The sequence below is a fragment of the Talpa europaea genome (assembly GCF_964194135.1).
Source record: "Talpa europaea genome assembly, chromosome: 7".
NCBI lineage: Eukaryota > Metazoa > Chordata > Mammalia > Eulipotyphla > Talpidae > Talpa > Talpa europaea.
This window is the reverse complement of record NC_140074.1, coordinates 75,491,108-75,514,257: the sequence shown is the minus strand read 5'-3', so window position 1 is coordinate 75,514,257 and position 23,150 is coordinate 75,491,108. Positions and strand designations below refer to the sequence as shown.

Genomic DNA, 23,150 nt, shown 5'->3' with positions numbered 1-23,150 from the left:
GAATACTATTTTAATTTTATTTTTTTAATATTTATTTATTCATGCATACAAGGGGAATACTGTTTTAAAAAAAAAAAATTACTCCAAGGTCATTGTAGGTAGGATTCAAATCAAAGTCTGTTTAAGATCTTAGGACCGGAATGTAAAAATAAAATTTATTATTAAAAAAAAATAAAAAAAAAAAAGACTGAATACTAAAAAAAAAAAATCTTAGGACCTTCTTTATTTTTCAGATTATACAAATGATACATTAATATAGTCTCATAAAAGGAATCAAACAATCCAGGCATAGCAGCCTTCCTCGTACTTCTTACCCCTTTACATAAGTAATTTTTACATCAATTAACAATAAATTGTTCTCGTCATCTTTGCATTTATATATGAAAATGCATTCATGGATTACATGTTTCTTTTCACATAAATGCACCCTACTTTTTTTACATAATACTAATTCCTGAAATTTTTTTCCATATCAGTCACAAAGTCTCCTTTATAGCGCCAGTATTCATCTTTGCACCAGAGAAAAGAATAGTCAAAAATTAGAATCCAAACTAATTGTAAAAAACTGATATGTGTTTAAATCAGAGCTTCTTAGCCCAGATGGTTTTTCTATTGAGGGTATTTGGCCCTCTCTGGGGACATTTTGGTTGTCACAGCTTGGAGGGGTTTGCTGCTGGCATCTAGTGGGTAGAGGCCAGGAAAGCACAGGACATTCTCCATCCCCAACAAGTAATTATCAGACCCAAAATATCAGAAGTGCTGAGACTGAGAAAACATGATTGTTTTCTACTCATCTTAAGGACATTTTAACAGCCCTATGAAGGAGCTTTTTAAATACATGGTCTCCCAGCACTTTTACTTGAAATTGCTGATTTTTAAAATCCATTTGTTTTAAACAGTAGGATTTAAAATCTTCTGAAGAAAAAACATACAAAGGGAAAACAAAGTATACTCTGATTTTTATACTGATTTGGAATCCTATTTGAACTTTTATACATCTCAGAGTATGGTTTATGAAAGAAGCAAAATAATCAATGGTTTCTTATTGAAACTTAATTCCAAACCATGTAATGAGAAAAAGTGTTTCTCAATGCTTGTTTTATATAGTTAGATTTCCTTCTGTAGTAAATTGTTTACTGGGTTAAATTTTGTCCACTTAGACTAGAGTAGATATAGATTCTGTAAAATTGGAAATCATTAAACATTTTAAATTTTGGATTGATATAAAAGAAGCTATGACAATTGCAGATTAATTATATGAGCCTGGTATGCCATAATAAGACTAATAAGCATGACTGTTAACTGTTGGAAACAAGTTATTGGGTTCAGATTGGGCATTGGACATTGTTTATTGTGGCATTGTTTAGGTTAATTTATTCAGCTGCCATTTTGTGTTTGCAGGAAAAAAGTTTTTAAGTTCTTTATTTTGCCTCTTTTCGTTGCTTAAGAAGTCTAAGCAGTCATTACTACTTTGCTGAAAGATGCATTAATCATAGATATTTGTAATGAAAATGAGGATTTTTTTTCTCAAAAAGATTTTGAGTTAATTTAAACATGTTTGATTTTCAGAAAGAACATCTTAGAAATAAGCCATACCCTTAGTGAGGACTTTTTTCTTCTCAATTTGTATTATATTACGTGTGCCAGTTATACACTGAAATGCCTTTTGATTTAATTAATTTGGAAATACCAAATACCATGGAAGCCTAAAATTTTTTTGTAACTGATTGATTTCTAAATAACTTTTCAAGCAATGTATATCTTGTTTCTTTTGTAGTTTTATCACCAGCAATGTTATATGCATTCTATCTCATAAAATAATATTCTTTTAATTTCAGATTTTAGAAGATTTAGCCATGAAATTAATCACAATAGTCCCCTTATCTGTGGGAGATAAGTTCCATTATCCTTAGTGGGTACCTGAAACACAGTACAAAGCCCTAAATATATTTTTCCTATATATGTATACTTATGATTAAGTTTAATTAGGCACAGTAAGAGATTAACAACAACTAATAATAAAATAAAGAAATTACAGCAATATACTGAAAAATAGCTATGTGAATGTTGTCTCAGTCTCTTTCTCTCTCTCAAAATGAGTGGTTGTATTGAAATATGTTCTATATTTTGGGCCTCCCCGGTGGCACAGCGGTTGAGCACTGGGCTGTGAAGCTGCCCGCAGCCTCTGCAGCGCTGGATCAATCCCTGGCCAGCCGCTGAGGGTCCCACATGGCACACAGACCTTTCCTGCCGCACCCACTGCTCCCCTCAGCAGTGTATTTCGTCAGTCTGCTTGTTCTGCTCCCCGTTCTGGCTCTGGTGAATTCTCTTACCCTCCTCCACTTCTGACTGTACCCAGTGCTTGAATAAATGAATGAATGAATGAATGAATGAATGAACCTTAAAAAAAAAAAGTTCTATATTTTAAGACCATGGCTGACTGCAGTATCTGAAACTGAGGAAAGCGAAACCAGAGGGTGAGGCAACTGTCATGATACTACCTTCCTAAGAAATCTCAGTATTGTGAATGCTTCAGACTAACAGACTTAATAATTATTTTGATGGTGTGAAATATTTCACTTGCTTTATTCTACTTTGTTTCTTACAATCTCATCCAGAAGTAATTTGAGGAATTTACAGTCCTGCCACTTGTATATAGTTATCCCTGAACAATATCTAGTTTGGCGCATCTGATTTTGAACTTCGTGAAATGGAATCACACTGCCAGTTTATATAATTTTCTTCTTACTCTTGTCATGTGCTATGTTTCACGCCAGGTTTTCCTATGTGAATTTTAGAAAAGCTTCAGAAATTCCTCAAAATAACTTCTGTAAGAATTCTAATAGTACTTCACTGAGTCTGTATGACATAGATTTGATCTTTTCTTGACATTGAATTTTTCTTGCCAAAATCATAGTATATTTTTCCATTTCTGCAGGTTTTTTTTTTAAAATTGTATAGCATTTAAACCTTTGTTTTGTCATGTAGTGTTATGTACAGACCATTGCTCATCCATTTGACTTTATAGAGCACATCTTCTTTCAGTGAAATAATGTATATTTAATGGTACTTATAGGTTGATTTTGTTTCTAGATTGTCTTTGTTAACAGGGTGTGAAGATAATTTAAGATTGTGTTAAGAAAATTAGCCCGTCTTCACTGTGGTATCTGATTTAAAAAATATAAATCACTGTCAGTGATTTAATTAATTTTGGAATTTTAGTATTCAAGTAAACAAATTGTTCTAGGATATTAACATAAATGTTTTATTAGATGCTTATGTAAAATGTCCCTTAGAAACATAAAAAGAGAAGTGACTAATTCAGAGAAAGATTGGGAGAAGATTGGGAGAAGCAGATGTTTTAAATGGTAAAAGAACCTGTCAGATATTTAAAATGGCATCATTTCTGCTGTGAAGCACTACATAGACTTAAATGCTTCTATAAAGGCTTGACAGAAGAAAAGATTAAACATGTTTTAATATACCTTGAAAATTAAATTTGGGGGCCAAAAATAGTTGAAGAAATTGAACTGAGCTAACAAAATCTTGGTTTTGTTTATCAACCTATAGGGGGAGAAGGTTTTAAAGATGTATTTATGTGCATTATTTTTTTTATTTAAGTATGATCGAGACTGATTTGTAATTTTCCAGTACCCCTTTAACAAATATGGTCCTCACTGATGCTTCTCCTGTTCCTTCCCAGTGCGCTAACACTCTGGCATGCCATAGGTTGCCACAGGCTGGGTAGCCCCAAAGCAGCATATTATTTAGTGAAATTGCTTCCACACCAATATGCCAGGTTCCAGTCAGTATTACTAAATTAAGTAAAACTCTTTGAAGTAAAAGTACATATCAGTATCATGTTTTTCCTATTATTCTGTGGGCATTTTATGGACTGAAACTTAGGAAAGCAAATTGTGAAAAGGAAAATTTCTCATTTTATACTGTAACAACACCACAAAGGAATTCTACAGTTATTATATTATTTAGTAAAAAAAATGAGCAATTCATTCTACTGAATTTGATTTAGTTAGTGTTTATTGAACACCTTTTGTGGAAAATGCTAAGGGCTAGTCAACAGTTCCTCTAAGGAATACAAAGATTAGTAAGACAGTCCCTTACTTAGAGATCCTGTGTGTGGGCTAATGAGTGAAATGAGGACACTCCTAACTACAGTGCAAGGTAGAGCTTGGACGGCTCTGTGAGAGAAATATAAATAGGATACCATGAAGATTTCAAGAGAGTATGATCTCATCGTGTTGGGGAAAGATGGGTTTTGAAAGATAAGTATAAATTTGGCAGCTGGAGATGGATGTGAATTAAGTTTCTTAGGTGAAAGAAATTGTGTGCAGAGTGGAAAAGGCCTGGGTAAAGACAGTGATCAGTGGTAAACCTGATGCCACCAAACCACAGGAATCACAGAGAAAGATTGGGAGAAATAAGTTTGGCCAGGTGGACTGAGGCTTATGGGAGCATCCTTGCTAAGAAATCCAGTGAACACTTGGAGGGTGACAGGAGCACTTCCCTATGTTTTCACTTTCCTACTGCCTCTCTCTACTCCCTCTCTAGTCATTTTCCTCTGTCTGTCCCAGCCAACATCATACACACTCTCTTTCTTGGCTCCTTCTCTTCCTTTCTTCCTTCCCCAGCTGTCAGAATAAGCTCAGAAGTCATCATCTCTGAGAGCTCTTTGAAACCCTACAGTTGGAATTAATCATTATTTCCTGTGTTCCCACAGTGATTGTCTTCCTCACTCATTATAACACTTACTGCATTCTGTCTTGTATTATTACTGTTCCATCTCTGTCTCCTTGCATCAGATTTTAGGGGCTTCATATCACAGTAGTCTCAGTAGAGTGGCTTGTATACAAATCACAATCAATGTATATTCACTGAATGAATGAATAAGGGATCCTGTTTACAAGTTGTTTTGTTTTTTTTTTTTTTAAATTATGTATCAAGAGGAATGGGCAATGTATCCCAAAGTGGTAGAAATTCTAAAAGACTTTAATGGTCATATGAAGAAATTGTTTGGAGAAGCATAAAATATGTGTTCTGTCTTAGTTCAAGAGTACTGACCACATTTTGGCTCTTCTAACTCTGCCTGAGCAAAAACCACAGCCATTCTTCCATACATTGACAGTGCGCCAAACCACGGCTTCCTTGCTCCAATTTTCCTAACCCGCCTGTGAATGTACTGCCTATTACAAGATAAAGCAGATACAATGAGGCAAGGACAAAAAAGAACACCTGAAACAAAGGCAGTGGATTTCCCCTAATTTAATTAAAACTTTTCTCCTTATGAAGTTCACCTCCCTGATAGAAGGAAATTTTAAATGACTTTTTTAGATATAGCATACTTCTTAAAATTCCTATAGGAATCAAAATTGGGCATAAAGTTGTTTTGTGCACAGCTGTGTTGGTTCTTGCAATTTCCACTGAGGAAGGATTTTTAGATAACAGGTGTGGGGGATGCAGTCGCACATTTTCTTTATGCCCTTCAGGTCAGAACCTGTTCATTTATATCTGTGTCCTTTTTGTAGATAATGATTTGTGTATTTAGAAACACAGTTCTTCATCAATAAAATTAGGGGGCTGAAGTAAAGGATCTCTGCTAGTTCTCAAAGCATTTTAAAAACTGTGATACAACACAAGTTTATTGTGCTGAAGCAAAATACCTATAGAATCTTTAATGATTGTGTCTTTAGGCTGTTTACCACTAGGTGGCAGTAAAAAAAGTATTCTTAGCAATGAGAATTGCTTATCAATTTTTAGTTTACTTTAAAAGAGAGATTTGAGGTCTAAAGTTTGAGAGATTGAGATTTATTTTGAAAATACAGAACTATTGCCAGGCCCCAGTATGTTGTTTTTAGGATCTATGCTTATTTTATTCAGGGATAAAACTCTTGTGTCCCTACACAGAAATTTGTTTTAGGGAATTATGGAAAATACAAAGCATGCAAATTGTTTCACAAAACATTTTTATGGTGAAAGTAAGATATTGTAGAAACTGTAAATAGAGATAGTGTGAAGAAAGTTTAAATCACTCCTAGAAACAATCTGTTTAACTATTTGTTATATTTCTTCATAGTATATTTTTGTGCATACAAAATTAAAATCATATTGAACATACAGTTTTACATTTTGCTATCCAAAATAATGCTACACTGTCTTTCTTATGTCACTAAAAACCTTTTCACAGTATGATTCACACTGTTGGGTAAATCAAGATGAATTCAACCAATCTGATATTGTTGGATATTTTTGGTAGCTTCTAGATTTTTTTCACTGTTATTAGTGATGTTATTATGGACCTAAGTATTTTCTTATGGTATACTCTGTAAATTAAATTATTGGAAAATATGGATTTTTTTATATATATTTTATTTATACAAGCACTGGGTACAGTCAGAAATGTGGGAGGGTGAGAGGATTCACCAGAGACAGAGCGGGGAACAGAACAGGCAGACTGATGAAATACACTGCTGAGGGGAGCAGCGGGTGCGGCAGGAGAGTTCTGTCGTGAAATGTGGGATCCTTGCCAGTGGCTGGGGACCTAACCGGCACTGCAGAGGCTCTGGGCAGCTTTGCAGCCCAGCGCTCAACCACTGCGCCACCAGGGGAGGCCCGGAAAATATGGATTTTAATGCTCTGGCTACATATCATCAAGTGCCTTCTCAGAAAAACTACAAAATGTGCTTCCTATAGCAGCAGAGTTCCCCCCTCTTACCACATCCTTGTTAGTACTGAATATTATGGTATAGGATTGTTTTTTCTTTGAAGAGGGTGGGAGGTAGGGTGGGGAACTAATCTTTACAGTATTTGATTTTTGAAAAATCAGTTTCTAGGGGTGTAGGGTCAAGAATGACACAGGGCAGGTTTTCTGTGATCCAGCAGATCAGGTAAAGGAGGAGTCAGAGCCCTCAGTGGCTTTTTGCAAGCTTTTATTGGGGTTTACCAGGTACACAGCAGGCAGGGGTACTGGGGGGCCAGGAGTCTGGCAGGTCTCCCAGCCCCCAGCAAGTCTTCACTCTATCTGGGCTCTCTGGCGTTTCCCTCTCCCCCTCTCTCGCTCTCTCGCTCTCTCCCTCTCTCGGTCTCTCCTCTCCCTCTCTCCCTCTCTCCCTCTCTCCCTCTGCTGCTTCTTTCTCGGGTTCTGCTGGCATTCTCCTGACGCCGCCCCTAAAAGCCCAGTTTTAGCCCAGGTGAATCCTATCTACATCTGCCCACACCCTATTCCATGCGCCCACCATCAGGCATACATTCAGGACCGCAAGGATCCATCATCTATCCTGATGGCGGGAGGGCAGAAAAGCCTGACATTTTTTCCTTACCCTACAAGGGGCCTCTTGAATTAAGCCTTAGCACTGTGAAGCTTCAGCAGCCACTGCAACACAAGTTCGATCTCGGCCAGGGAGCTAACCCACATAGCACAGCAGACCTTTCCTGTCTTGCCCGCTGCTCCCCTCAGCAATGTGTTTCAGTAGACCTTCCTGTTCTGCTCCCCACTCTGTCTCTGGTAAATCCTCACACACACACACACACACACACCCACTTCTGGCCTATACCCCAGGTCTTGCATGCTGTAAGGTCAGGACCTAGACACGGTGCAGGTTTTCTGATCCCATGCAGACCGGGTAAAGAAGGAGTCAGAGTCCTCAGTGGTTCTTTTTGCAGGTCTTTTATTGGGATTACCAGGTACATGGCAGGCAGGGGTGCTGGGGGGCCGGGAGGCTGGCAGGCCTCCCAGTCCCCAGCAAGTCTTCACTCTATCGGCTCTCAGGCGTTCTCTGCTTCTCTCTCGGGTTCTGCTACTTCTTTCTCGGCTTCTCTTTTGACTTCTGCTGGCGTCCCCGTGACGCCGCCCTTAGAAGCCCAGTCTCAACCCAGGTGAATCCCATCTACCTATGCCCACATCCTATTCCAGGTGCCCGCCATCAGGCATGCATTCAGGACCGCAAGGATCCATCATCTAGCCTGATGGCGGGAGGGCAGAAAAGCCTGACATTTTCTTTACCCTACACATGCATAAATAAATAAATCTTTAAAAAATAAAAAAAATCAACTTCTAACCTTATCTGGGGGATTTAGGCTAAGATAGGTCTGCCAATTAAGTTATTTTCATTCTCCCATGAGCTTAAGTAATGTTATAGTCAGCTTGCATAATACAGGCTTTGTGAATGCTATGTAGGGAACTGTTTATGGCTATTTAAAACATGACTCAGGAGGTATTTACAGTTCCTAGTCACACCTCTGAATCTGTTGATTATCATGGACTTTTTCTAACTTTAATTGACTTGGCTACCAAAGCACCTCATGTAGTTTTGGGAAGGCCACCCTCCATGCTCTGAGACAATATGAGTGTTTCCGGGGTTACTGGAGAAAGTTTGGAAATGATTTAACTTAAGGTCTTCACTTTTAACTGACCCGTAGCTGTTACAGCCTTGAAGCTGAATTCCTATTATTACATATACACTGTATTACTTTTTATCCCTACTGGGTCCATAGTACTTTGTGCTTTTAATTTTTTAAGGGTTAATCATGCGAATTATGATAGTAGTCACCTGTTTATCAGTTGCTTAATTGAAACTTGCTTTAATTTTATTAAAAGCGAAATGTAAAGTAGGTAAAGTATCAGGCTTTTCTGCCCTCCCACCGTTGGGCTTAATGGTGGATCCTTGCAGCTCTGAATGCGTGCCTGATAGCGGACACCTGGAGTAGGGTGTGGGCACGTGTAGGTGGGTACATCTGGGCTGAGAGACTGGGTTTATAAGGGTGGCGCAGCAAAGTGCAGTGTGGTGGTATGGTGTCGAGGATGGGAGTGCAGTGGCGTGTACTGAGGAGCGCAGCGGAGAGTGACAGAGCGTGACAGAATACAGCAACTACAGAAGGCGGAGAGCATGAAGACAACAGGCCTGCTAGAACTGTTAATGAACCTACCTGGTATGGGTTTGTTGCGTTACACTAAATAAATGGGATTTTAAGTGAGAGACTATACTTAGAAAACAACACAGTGCTTTACACATGGTAAGCACTCAACAAATTTTCGTTGTCATAATTGTTGGAATTCTTGTGAAGAACCCTTAATGGCAAGCGTCCCAGGCCAAGCACATTCATGGTTGATTCAGGCAAACAGAAAAGGAATCTTTGAGTCTTCGGCAGATTTGACAGGCCTTTAATGCTGAGGCAGGGAACTGGGTACACAGGTAGACCAGCAGGCAGGGCAACAGGCATTAGGGAGGCAGGTTGGATGGGAGGCAGGCAGCAGCTGAGCCTCCCAGTCCAGGCCATCTCCATGCTTCCTTCTGGCTTCACTTCACTTCACTTCGCTTCTCTCCTCTCCTCTCTCTGTCCCTTTTATCTCTCAGCCTGGGCATCCGTACTTAAACATGTGTGCCTTGTGCTCTGTGGCCTCTTGGCCCAGGTGCCCACAATCACAGGCATGTGTGCCCCATATTCATGCTCCCAAGTACCTTTTGCAATAAAACCTGGAAGGATAGCAAAGCCTCAGGTGGCAGCCACAGAGATTAGCAATGGAAAGGCAAAAAAAAAAATGTGTCTAACTTCCTCTGTTTTCCCTGCAGCCCTCCTGACAGAAAGACTAGAACACACTAAAGTCTGAGGGGCAGAAAAATCTGCAGACCTATAGGCCCCAAACAAGTAGTGAGGGAAAACCAAACCCAAGTGGGGACTGCAAAGCTAATAAGGCTTCATTGCTTTGGCAAGAAATTTGGCAAATAACAGGCTCTTTACCTGAGGGTCAAATTTGCATTGTTATAAAATAATTCCTTCTGTTTGGTTGAGAGTAGCTAAAGGAGGAGTTTCCTTACAAGGTTTGGTCATAGAGTAGGTTACCAGCCTTGGACATGTTCACTGTAGTTTCTTGTGTCTCAGTTGCCTTATTTATAACATACATTCAATAATAGCACTACCCTAGAGGCTGTGGGGGTTAAATCAATTGTTATTTGTTAAGTGCTTAAAACACCTTTGACATATAAGTGCTTCAATTGTTTGTAAATAAAATGCTAAAAGCTTAGAAAGTTTTGCACCTCCAGTACTTCCCTCCCTCATCCAGCATTAGACTGATTTTGAAATCCCAGACCATCCTGACTCTGAGCCCTTAGCCATCTAGTTTCCAAACCATGCCTGGCCTCAGCCCTTCCTCCCCTGTCTGGTCTGGTGTGGGTACCTCCACATGGATGTGGCATATTCTGAGCAGTCTGGCTGGGCTTTGTTTCAGCACAAAACCTGCATTGTACCCCTTAGTGGGTCAACCCACTTGACATTTGCTGAGGGCTTCACATGTGTTCCCTGCTGTGGTGAGCTAAGCAGAATCCATCACTGAACACCACCCCTCAAATAATGGTACACTGACTGCCCACCTAGGTTTGCCCACCTCGGTTTGCCCACCTAACCACAAATACTTGCTCTCATCCAGATTGCACTTGGTAATTGAACATAACTGGGAGATGACTCTTTTTAGGCTGTCAGCTCCTGTTTGCTTCTGTATTTATAAAGGAGAGATTTGAACTGAAAGGGGCAAATAGGCAAATAATATGCAAATGACTTCCACCCAGACTTTTTTTCACTCCCATAAGGAGTGTTTTAATTATCTCACACCTCACAAAAAATTCTAACTGTAAATCTGTTTGCCCCTTCTCCAATGGATTCATTTTGGTAAATCACACTATACATGTTGCTGAAGTTTTTTAAGAAATAATCGTGTCTTCTAAGTAGTCATGTTTCAAACTACCTTGTTAACTTGCTGTGAACTTTTCTCGTGTGAAGCAGTAGCTAAGATCTCATATAAGGACAGCAGGTTCATGCTGTATTTGTAGCTTTGCCTGGAGTTTTGCTTTGAGGATATGGAGCCACAAGGATAAAGTGCCAAGAACTATTGGTACAAAAAAAGACTTTATCAGATCCAGATCCAGATAGAGCTCCCTGAACCCTTAGGCGAACTTCATCTGTTTTTCTAATGCTTGTTAGTAAAGATCAACAGTGGATAACATTTGTTGAATTATTTTACATATTTTTGTATACGTGAAACATTTTGTGACAAAATTGAAATGAGAGCCATAATGGCTTAGTGATATCCACCCTGGGTATTATTTGTATGTGTTTTTTGTTTTGGTCTAGCAGGGCCTACCTATTCTTTTATCACGTAATGTGTACTCACAAAGTGTAGTGCAGAACTTTTCAAAATTTAAAGTGACTATTTCCCTGTGAATATACTAAAAACACTGATTTTCACACTTTTAAAGGGGTAAATTTCATGATCTATGAATTATATCAGTAAATCATTAAAATCAGGTATTTCCATGTAAAACACGTTTCAAAAAGTAAATGTTTTTCCTGACTAAAGTAGAATAAAGAAAATATATATACCCTTAATATTACCACCCTAGAGACTGTTAACATTTGGTGATATTTTCTTCTACTATTCTTTCATTTCCATGTATGGATTTTTTTTTATGTTGATGAGGTCGTTTCTATGTATAAAATTTTGCACCTTTCTTTCCTCATTTAACTTACTATATAACCAGCTAAAGTACTGTTAAAATTTATAAACATTTTACTGATTTAAATAAGCTACACTGTATTATAAAACAATCATACCTTGCTTTTAAGCATCTTTTAACTAAGAAACAGCACTTATGAATCTTTGAGCATACTTATCATTATATTTGGATTTCTTTCCTTAAATGTATCATATTCAAATTTATTTCCTTAAAAGTATGCCAGTTACTTTAAAAGAATTTGTTTTAGGATCTTTAGCATTTGTTTTAGGATCTTCTAGTTGCTCTCTTGTAAGGCGAGCCTTTATCAACCATTGCAATACCTTGTTCAGCTTACAAACCTCTGGGTGGACATAGCCTGGCAGGTCAACCATGGTGAGAGACCTTTTTTCATAGAGATGACCATATTTACATGTGGCCCAGATTCTAGGCATTAGACTTAATAGGCACTTACATTTACTTTTAGGAATATTTTTCTGTTCATGTTTTTTAGGGGTTGTTAGCACATGTGCTTTCAACATCCAGATTTGATATAAAAGAAGCTGGTGTTTTCACTCAACATCTTGGGTATACACCTGCAGATTACTATCCTGGTTTGCTTAAAAATGTGAGTATTGTTAATTTATTAGTATTGAAATTTTCCTTGCTTAATCTACCATCAGGAAGAAGGTTAAATGGAAACATTTCACTCCTCCAGGAGAGATGTTTAATTTTTCTGTGTTTATCTCTTCTTACCTTGGGTGGACATATGGCCATGTAAGGAAGAAATATGAGATTGGAGATTATGAGAAAGTGGAAAGCCAGAAGTTATTTTAAATCATCCACTCTGTTTCTTAACACATCTCATTTTTTTCTCAAAGATTTTGGGAAAAGAGATCTGTTTAACCAATCTAAACAGACCTTGTACTTTTGGGTAAATTTTGTATTAAAGTTACCTGATTGGGGGGGCCTCCCTGGTGGCGCAAGGGGTTAAGTGCCATGCTATGAAGCAATCCGCAGCCTCTGCGGCACGAGTTCGATCCCTGGCCGGCCAGGGAGAAACCCACATGGCAAGGCAGACCGCTCCTGTCTCGCCTGCTGCTTCCCCTCAACAGTGTACTTCGGTCAATCTGCCTGTTCTGTTCCCCACTCTGTCTCTGGTGAATCCTCTCATACCCGCATCTCTGGCCTGTACCCCAGCTCTTGTATGCATAAATAAATAAATATTTTTAAAAAATAACCTGATTGGACTTTTATGTTAAAGTAAAATAATCAAATAACAGGCATATAAAATTACAATTATTATATATTTAGACCTTAGTATTAAAGCTGTGTTCTCTTCCTTAATTTTAGCCAAACCCAAAAAATGTTAATTTGTGATCTTGACATAAGTCTTCTAAAAAATATTATGGACTTTTTTTTAAAAAGATTTATGTATTTATGCACAGAAGAACTGGGGAACAGGCCAGAGGTGTAGGGGGCTGAGAGGATTCACCAGGCACAGAGTGGGTAACAGAACAGGCAGATGGACTGAAATACACTGCTGAGGGGAGCAGCAGGCAAGTCAGGAGAGGTCTGCTGCACCATGTGGGTAGCTCCCTGGCCAGGGATCGAACTCATGCTGCAGTGGCTGTGGCAAGCTTCATAGGTTGCGTCTTAACCCCTTGCGCCACCAGGGAGGCCCTATTATGGACTTTTAATGTTTGCTAACCATCAGATCTTTTGGAAACTTTGTGCATAAATAACATTTTTAAAAATAAGGAGCTAACTTAAAAATAACTCTAAAATCGCTTTATTTTTAATAAATTTGATTTTATCTCTTGAGAAACTAATGATATGTCTATTGTACGTTTCCTTTAATAAGAATGCAAAATAACAGACATTTAACCTGAAAATCCAAATTATTAGTAAATGTGATTTGGCATTGCTGTTTTTTATTTTGACAAAGTTAAACAAGGAGAGGACAAGTTAGGCAGGGGTGGGGATGGCGAATAGGGAACCTCAACGGAAATATCATTCACACCAAGAAAAATATAACTGATATAATCTGGTGTGCAGTGTGAGTTTAACTTGGGACTGATTTTGTTTTACAGATGGTTTTATCATTAGTGTCTGAACTCAAAGACTATCATCTTAATGGATTTAACACTCAAAAGAGGTAGGTGATAAATGAAACATTCTTTCAAGTTTCAAAGTATATCAGTTTGGTTATGAGAAAAACATTTTACAATTCTTAGAAAATGAAAATTCATAGTTATGGTAATAGTCTATGTGGAGAGATTATTTTAGTGGACTATATGGAAAATTAGTGAGTTTTATCAATTTTTTTAATCACTCTTCTCACTGTTTTAGGACAGTAAATCATACTACTTCTCTTATGTACCCACTGAGTAAAAAGCCCTACATCTATGGTAGGGAATACAAGAAAAAAGTGTTCAGCTCATTCTGTTTGTGTGTATATCATTCACACAATCAGAATATATACAAGGCAACAGATAATTGATGTGTGCATCTGAGCTATTTTAAGAAACACAATATTCCAAAATCTAGACTAAACAAATCAAATAAATTTAGACAAATTAAAGGGCAGTTATTCATATCACAATGTGTTTCTTCACTGTGTGAAAGAATTCAGAGTTGTTTTCCTTGGTGAGGATTTCATTAAAAAAATAATTAAGAAAATCTGAGAATCAAAGGTCTTTCTGATTTTTATACAGCTATTGCCAATTAAAATTATATCAAAATGGGGTGTTTGCTCTCAGCTTTTAAAAATCTTTTGAATCTAAACCTTAAAGTAAGCTATAAAACTCGGAAACAGAAGAATATCTTTATGTCATTGAATTTGGCAGTGATTTTTTTTTAATTAATTTATTTTCTTATGTGGTTGTTAATTTTTGGACAGTATTTGCTTCTTTGTGTTCCCTCCCCCCCCCCACACACACACCTTTTAAAAGGCCACATTTGTTAGGAAGAAGAGAAAGAAAGAGAGAGGATCCTGCATAGTTTCAGATGAGCAGGATAGCTGCCTTCAATTTTTGGACAGTATTTGATTTCTCCCCTTGGATGTAGTCCCTGTAGTTCTCCCACCATCATAGCACCCATGACCCATCTCCACAGTCCCCTATGCTCTTCCCTCCCCTGTTTTGATCCTTCAACCTCCCCTTCCCTACTGTATGACTCTGATCTATGGTCAGTTTGCAATTTTGTCTTTTTTCTGACCATTTGTTCTGTTTATATTCCACTTATAAGTGAAACCGTCCCATATTTATCTTTTCCTTCTGACTTATTTTGCTTAGCGTAACATCTCCCAGCTTTATCTATGTTACTGCAAATGGCGTGAGTTTATCCTTTTTGTTCACAGAGTAGTATTCCATTGTGCATATATACCACTTCTTCTTGATCCATTTGTTACAGGCACTTAGGTTGTTTCCATATTTTGGCTATCGTAATACTGTAATAAACATAGAGTGAGGGTTTCCTTTCAAATTAGTGTTGTTATGCCGTTTGAGTAGGAGTGGAATTGCTGGATCATATGGTAGATCCATTTTTAGTGTTTGAGAACCCTCCACACAGCTTTTCATAGTGGCTGGACCAGTTTGCATTCCCATCAGCAGTGTAAGAGGATTCCTTTTTCATCACATCCTTACCAGCATTTGTTTCTAGTTTTTTAAACATGGACCATTTTTCACAAACGTGAGGTAATATCTTATTGTGGTTTTGATTTGTATTTCCCTGATAATAAATGATGTTGAATCTTTTCCCATATGCCTGTTGGCCATTTGGATTTGTTCTTGGAGAAGTGTCTTTTTAGCTTTTCTGCCCATTTTTTGATGGGGTTATTTGCTTTTTTTTTTTTTTTTTTTTTGAGTTGTGTAAGCTCTTTGTAGATATTTGATATCAGTCCCTTATCAGCTATTTGGAATGCAAATATTTTCCCCAATTCAGTAGGGTGTCTTCATATTGTTTGCTGTCTCTTTTGCTGAACAGAAGCTTTTCACTTTGATGTAGTCCCAGCTGTTGATATTCTCCTTTGTTGTCCTTGCTTCTGGAGATGAGTTCTTAAAGATGTTTCTGAAGTTTATGTCGTGGAGTGTTTTGCCTATGTTTTCTTCTATATATTTAATGGTTTCAGTTTTTACCTCCAAGTCCTTTACCATTTTGAGGTGATTTTTGTGTATGGTATGAGATAATCTGTCATTCTTTTGCATGTGACAGCACCATTTACTGAAGAGGCTTTCCTTATTCCAGTATTCTTCGCGCTTTTGTCATTGATCATTTGTTGACAATATAGATGTGGTTTTACTTCTGGGCTTTCAATTCCATTCCGTGGTTGTGCATCTGTTTTAATTCCAATACCATGCTGTTGTTATTATGGCTTCGAATTATAGTTTGAAAAATCTGGAGTATGATACCTCCATTCCTCCCTTTTTTAGTAAGGAGAGTTTGGGCTTTTTGAGGTTTTTTTGAATTTCAGTTTTTATGAATTTCAGCAATATTTGTTCCATTTTGCTGAAAGATGTAATTGAATTTGTATTGGAATTGCTTTGAATGGGTAAGATGGGCACTTGATAATGCTGATACTTCTGATCCGTGAACAGGGACTGTTTTTCCATTTCTTTGTGTCTTCTTTTGTTTCTTTTAACAATGTTTTATAATTTTTCTTTTATAGTTCTTCTCCTTTGTTAGGAGATGTTATTCATAGGTATTTAATTTTTTGTACAATTTTAAATGGGATGGTTTTCTTAATTTCTTCCTCTTCAGACTATTTGCGTATAGCAAGGCCACTGATTTTTGTGTGTTGATTTTGTAACCTGCTACTTTACTGAACTGGCTTATTACTTATAATTAGTTTTTCCATGGATTTTTTTATGATTCTGTGTAATCATATCCTCTGCAAATAATGATAGTTTTACTTTTTCCCCAATTTGCATTCTTTTTATGTCTTTCTCTTGCCTAATTGCTCTAGCTAGGACTTCCAGTATTATATTGAAAAGCAGTGGTGTGAATGGACATCATTGCATAGTTCCAACTCTTAATGAAAATGGAATAGTTTTCAATTTTTCTCCATTGATAATAATATTAGCTGTATGTAGTTTTGTCATATATGGCTTTTATTATGTTAAGATATGCTCCTATATTCCAAGTTTTTCAAGGGCCTTCATCATTAATGCATGATGAACTTTATCAAGTGCTTTCTTGGCGTCAATAGATATGATCATGTGGTTTTTTATTTTTCCTTTTTTTTTTTTTTTGATGTGAGTTACAATAATTGATTTTTTTGGATTGTGAACTATCCTTGTATCCTTGGAATAAATCCCACCCGGTCATGGTGTATAATCCCTTTGATGCATTGTTGAATTCAGTTTGCTAGGATTTCAGCATCTTAAGGATTTTAGCATCCATGTTCATTAGGGAGGTTGTTCCATAGTTTTCTGTTTTTGTGTCATCTTTGTTTGTTTTTTGGTATTAGTGTGATTAGTAAACCTTGTAAAATACATTTTATAGTGTTCCTTTTTTCTCAATTTTTTGAAAGAATTTTTGTAGGATAGGCATTAGTTCATCTTTGAATGTTTGGTAGAACTAGCTTGTGAAACCACCTGGTCCTGGGCTTTTGTTTTGGGGGGAGTTTTGATTACTATTTCAGTTTATTCACTTGTGATTGGTTTGTTCAGGTTTTCTATTTCTTCTTCATTAAACCATGGATGATTGTATAATTCCAAAAATTTGTCCATCTCATCTAGATTCTCTGAATTTCTGCTGTATCTCTTGTAATTTCTCCTCTTTCATTTATCATCCTACTTATTTGAGTGTTTTCCCTGTTTTCTTTGTTAGGCTAGCCAGAGATTTATCTATTTTGTTTATTTTTTTCAAAGAATCACCTTTTGGTTTTATTGTTTCTTGCACTGTTTTATTTCTTGCACTATTTTATTTCTATTTCATTTACTTCTGCTTGCATTTTTATTATTTCCTTTCTTCTGCTGGATTTTGAGGGGGTTTTTTGTTGTTCTTATTCTAGTTTCTCAAGATGAAAGATTAGGTTGTTTCCTCTCGTGTTTCTTGATGTGGGTCTAGATTGCTCTGTTATTCCCTCTTAATACTTACTTTGCTGTGTTTCACATGTTTTGGAAAATTGTATCCTCATTATCATTTTTCTCAAGGTATTTTTTATTTTTTCTTTAATTTTCTTATTAACTCAGTGGTCTTTCCATAATGTGTTGTTTAGTTTGCACATAATGGGGGATCTTTTTGCTTTGTGTATGTTTTCTAGTTTGATAACTTTATATCAACAAAAATATTTGGTATGATTTAAATCTTCATATATTGTTGATGTTTGTCTTGTGACCCAGATGATGTGGATGATCCTAGAGAATGATCCGTGTGCACTTGGAAAAAAATATACATTCCGTTTTTGGGGGGATGCAGTGTCATAATGTCTGTTAGGCTCATGTGGCCTAGGACTTTGTTTAGGGCTCTTGTGTCCTTTATTTTCTGTCTCACTGATCTGTCCATTGGTGAAAGTGGGGTGTTGATGTCTCCTACCAAATATGTATTTTCTTCAATGTCTGTTTTCAGAGCTGATAGTAATTGTATAATGTATTTTGGTGCTCCCTCATTTGGTGAATGTGTACAAATGAGCTTTAGGTCTTCATGTTGTATAGTCCCCTTGATGTTATATAGTATCAGTCCATGTCTCTTGTCATTTTTATTAGCTTGAAGTCTATTTTATCTGATATAAATATGGCTGCCCTGCCTTCTTTTGGGTGCCATTTGCTTGTAGAGTTGTTTTCCTACCATTTACTTCCAGTCTATATTTATCTTTGAAACTTAGGTTGTTTCCTGGAAGCAGCAGAAGGTTGGATTCAGGTTGTTTCCTGGAAGCAGCAAAACGTTGGATTCTGTTTTCTAATCCAACTTGCTACTCTGTCTTTTTATTGATGAGTTTAGTCCATTAATATTTATGGTGATTATTGATACATGGAAGTTATGTTACTTACTGTCATTTCATTCATCATTTTGTGGTTTTATTTCATTCCTTATTCAAATTTTCATGTTCATTCCTTTATTGGTTTATTTTTATTTTTTTTAAATATTTTATATAATTCTTACATCATTTTTCATCTTTGCACAATGTATGCATTTTCATTTTGGTTATATTCCTCATACAATTGCACCCCCCCCCCTTATTTTGACTTTAGTTCTTCCTGTCCTCGCCCTTCCCTTCTTCCCCCCCTCCCCCTTTATTGGTTTAGATCTTAAATCTCCTTGTAATATTTCTTGGAGTTAATAGTAGTGAATTCCCGAAGATTTTTGTTTCTCTGAGAAGGTCATTATTTTTTTCCTCATATGGGAAGGAGAGCTTGCAGGAAAATGTATTCTTGACTGGCATATTTTGTCTCTTAAGTTTTTTGAATATGTCACTCCATTCACTTCTTGCCCATAGTGTTTCTTCAGGGAAGTCTGATGTTTGCATAATTGATTTTCATTTCTTTCTTCAAGTTTGAGAAGTTTTTCTCAGTTATTTCCTTAAATAGCTTTTCATTTTGCTTCCGTCTTCTCCTTCTGAGTTTCCTATGGCTCACATATCCTTTCTTCATGGTGTCAGATTACCCTTGAAGTCCTTCTTCATTCGTTTTTCTTTGTATTTCTGTTTCTTTTTCTTTCTTGATTCTTTTTCATATCTGTCTCTTCGAGAATATGGATTCATTCTTCTATATCATTTATTATATTTCCATGGCTTTTTTCAGAATTTTTTCCTCTTTAATTCTTTATTTTCTTATTTAAAGTTTCAATCTTGATCTTCTGTTTCTTGATTATGTTTCTTATAAAATTATTTTCCTTTTTTGCAACTTTTTGTATATTTCTAATTTGTTTTTCTGAGTTTATTTTGTGTTGTTCAGGTTCTTTAATTTTCTTAATTATGGCTGTTTTAAATTCTTCTTCTGACAGGCAGAAGATTTCTTCCATGTCAATGTTGGATTCTGGGGTTTGATTTTCTCTCCATGATGAATTGTTACCCTGAGTGCTTCTTTGGTTATTTGTGTTTTTCCTTTCCCCCACTGTTCTGTGTGGGCATAGCATTACGTGATGGTGGGCATAGCTATTGGGGTCTTGTAAGATCTAGGGTGGTGCTAGAACCTCCTCTGAAGCACTTCCAGGCCTTGTTCTCGTGGCTAGGAGGGCTGGGGGGATGCCAAGAGGCTGAGTTGCTAGAACCTCACCTCACCTAGGAGCTGTGGCTCAGGGCCTGTTTATGGTGCCCAAGAGAGTAGAGCGTTGCTGAAGATCCCCAGTATCAAAGCAGGCCCTATGTAACTGAACACTGAAAGGGGTGCACTTCCCCATGCAGCAGGGGAGCAACAACTGAATGCAAGGTCCTGCAAGGCTGCAACTGGAGCTTCTGTCAGCTCCCGCGGACTGGTCGCTGGGCCTGGAGTCAGGGTTGCTACTGAGGGTGTGCTTAGGGTCCCTGATGTAGAGAAAGGTACTGTGAAGCTCAAACTGGGACACCAGTCTTCTTGGCAGTGTTTTTGATATGACACCAAAAGCATAAGCAACAAAGAAAAGCATATAAAAATTGGACTTTATTAAAGTTAAGAATTTATGAATCAAAGGATACTATCAAGAGAGTGAAAAAATAGCCTATTGGATGAGTGAAAACATTTGTATGTTATATATCTTATAGAGACTTAATAGCCAGAATATATAAAGAACTCCTAAAACTGAAAACAAACATAAGCTCAGTTCAAAAATAGGCAAGATTTTTTAATATGTACCATTCTCACTGGTGTAAGATGGTATCTCGTTGTAGTTTTGATTTGCATTTCCCTGATTACAAGGGATGTTGAACATTTTTTCATATGCCTGTTGGCCATAGGCATTTCCTCTTTGGAGAAGTTTCTTTTTAGCTCTTCTGCCCATTTTTTGACTGGATTATTTACTTTGTTTTTGTTGAGTCTCATCAGCTCTTTGTAGATTTTTGTGATCAGTCCTTTATAATTAGTGTTGTGTGCAAAAATTTTCTCCCAAGATTTGAATACAAATTTCTTCATAGAAGATGTATAACTGATTAATAATCACATGAAAAGATACTCACCATCAGTAATTATTAGTGAAATAATAATCAAAACCACAATGATTATGCCATCACCCCTACTAGGATGACTCTAATTTAAAAAACCAACAAACATATTAGAAAATAACAAGTGTTTCCAACAAATGTTGGAAAGAATGCGAAACTACTGGATCTTTTATAACTATCTGCAAGAATGTGAAGTGGTACAATCATTTTGGTAAACAGTGTGGTGGTTCATTATAAGGTTAAATATACATTTGCCAAATGGCACACAACTCTACTCTTAAGTGTTTTACTCATGACAAATGAAAACATTGGTACTCACAAATGGTTTTTATGCAAATATTCATATCTCTTCTTTATTTACAATTGTTTCAAAACCAGAAACAATCTAAAATACCATTAAGTAAATGGATAAAGAGGTGAAAAAATTGTCTGTGGTCACCATTTAAAAAGTGAAAAGACAAATTATAGCCTGTGAGAAAATATTTTCAAATCATACATTTGATGAAAGATTCAAACCCAGACTATACAAAGAAAAATAAGTAATAAGAGGATAAATAACCCAGTTAAAAATAACTACAAATAGACAAAGGACTAAAATACATGTTGTTAAAAATAAATGGTTAATAATCATGTGAGTATATGTCTGAGAATGTCCATAAGAGCATTATCCATTATAGACAAAAAGTGGAAGCAGTCCAAATATCCATCAATTTATGAATGGATATATAAAATATGCTGTTTCTATATTACTGAATACTATCCCTCAATATAAAAAGAACAAACTGGTTTCTAAGATGACCAAGAAAAGAAGAAATTATGGTCATACCACAAAGGGCCACAGCCACATGCAGCCTATTTGCTGCACCAGCTGCACCCTATGTGTGCCCGAGAAATAGGACTTTAAGAAATTAATCCTTCAAAATATAGTGGAGGCTGCAATTGTCAGAGACATTTACAAGTGTTTTTGCAGTCTGTGAGTTCCCAAGCTGTATGTGAGTTGTGCCATTCACAGCAAAAAGTAATCAGGGATTGTCTTCCTGAAACCTGGAAGAACAGGAACAACCCCATGATGATGATGTTGATGGTTATCTAACTGAGTAATCCATTAAAAAATCTTTTTTTTTTAAAGATTTATTTTATTTATGCAATAGCTGGGGTACAGGCCAGAGGTGTGGGAGAGTGAGAGGATTCACCAGAGACAGAGCAGGGAACAGAGCAGGCAGATGGACCAGTAGTACTGCTGAGGGGAGCAGTGGGGAGACAGGAGAGCTCTGCCATGCCATGTGGGTATCTCCCTGGCCGGGAATTGAACCCACGCTGCAGAGGCTGCGAACAGCTTCACAGCGCTGCGGTCAACCCACTATACTACCAGGGAGGCCCAAATTCGTTAAAAAATCTTTTGAGTATTTAAAATAAATGTGTTTTTATAGTACATAAAGTGCATATAAATATATAAAACCCCTAGAGTGGATGGAAAGCATTTACATTCAGTTATTTACACATCAGGTAAAAACTACCCTTCAGATGAATGTTGAATAATGGATCACTTGAATTACAGAGTTAAAATATTATTATTAAAGGGGTCTAAAAAAACAGTGGAATGCAATGTATGTGTATGTACCAAACTCCAAAATATGTTGAGTTGATGATTTATTAAAGCTCAGTTGAATAAACAAAGATGGACTCAAAACAAACCCAAACTGTTAATAAATAGGAAGAAACAGCCACAGTTTCAGATATTTGCAACCTATAAAAGCAAATATTAGTATGCAAAATAGAAATGTCTCTTGTAAATCAATTATAAAGAGACAAACACTCCAGTTTCAAAATGTACAGAAAATATATGCAAATCATTACCAAAAGAGGAAAAATGAGTGAATAATAAACATTTAAAAATTTCTTGAGGAGTGCTATCAGGAAAATAGAATAGGAAACCCCACTGCTTGTTCCCCCACAGAGACGCTGACAGTGTTTGTCCCAAAGACTTTTGAGTCTCAAAAAAAAAAAAAATTAATATGTCAGAGTATCCCAGACAAACTTAAAGTCAAGAATAGCCACACTGAAATGGGTGAGAAAGCCATATCATATTAACCTCTGTAGCCCTTTCCCAAAGCTAGCCCAACTTATTAGGAGTCCAAGTGCAAATCCAACTTTCAATTTTGTCCTTGAAAGGGAAAGAGAAAAGTGGAATATGTCTAATTTTTTAGGGGTGGTAGGGGGAGCGGGGTCAAGGGCTGTCTGAGGAACTGATATCTGTTTTGCCTGATTCTGACCGTGGACAGGGTACTGGCATAATTTCAATGTCTATGAACCACAGATGTTTAAAGAAAGCTCAGCCTCTTTTTGTAGCACCAGATAACTGGACTCAGATGGAGGTTGGTTTGGATCAACATAATTAGAAGAAAGCTCTCAGCTAAGAGGTTTTCTCTTTTGAATTAGGGAGGAGGCATGACCTAATATGTATCTGGTATTTCAGCACCCTAAGGATTAGTTTCTATCTTCCATGACTGAAGCACTAACAGAGTAACAGAGTCCTGTGTAAGCCCAGGGGCTGTGAAGAGAAAGAGAATTCA

At 36.9% G+C, this 23,150-nt stretch overlaps 1 protein-coding gene across 1 annotated transcript in view; it reads left to right on the top strand.

Moving 5' to 3' along the window:
• Positions 1-23,150, top strand: part of FANCC (FA complementation group C) — a gene marked incomplete at both ends in the record, with an annotated part of 175,902 nt that overhangs the window by 63,442 nt on the left and 89,310 nt on the right. Inside the window, 2 exons of the mRNA XM_084238295.1 lie at positions 12,013-12,126; positions 13,592-13,656. Of these exons, the coding sequence (XP_084094421.1) occupies positions 12,013-12,126; positions 13,592-13,656 (179 nt within the window). The remainder of the gene's footprint in view (positions 1-12,012; positions 12,127-13,591; positions 13,657-23,150) is intronic.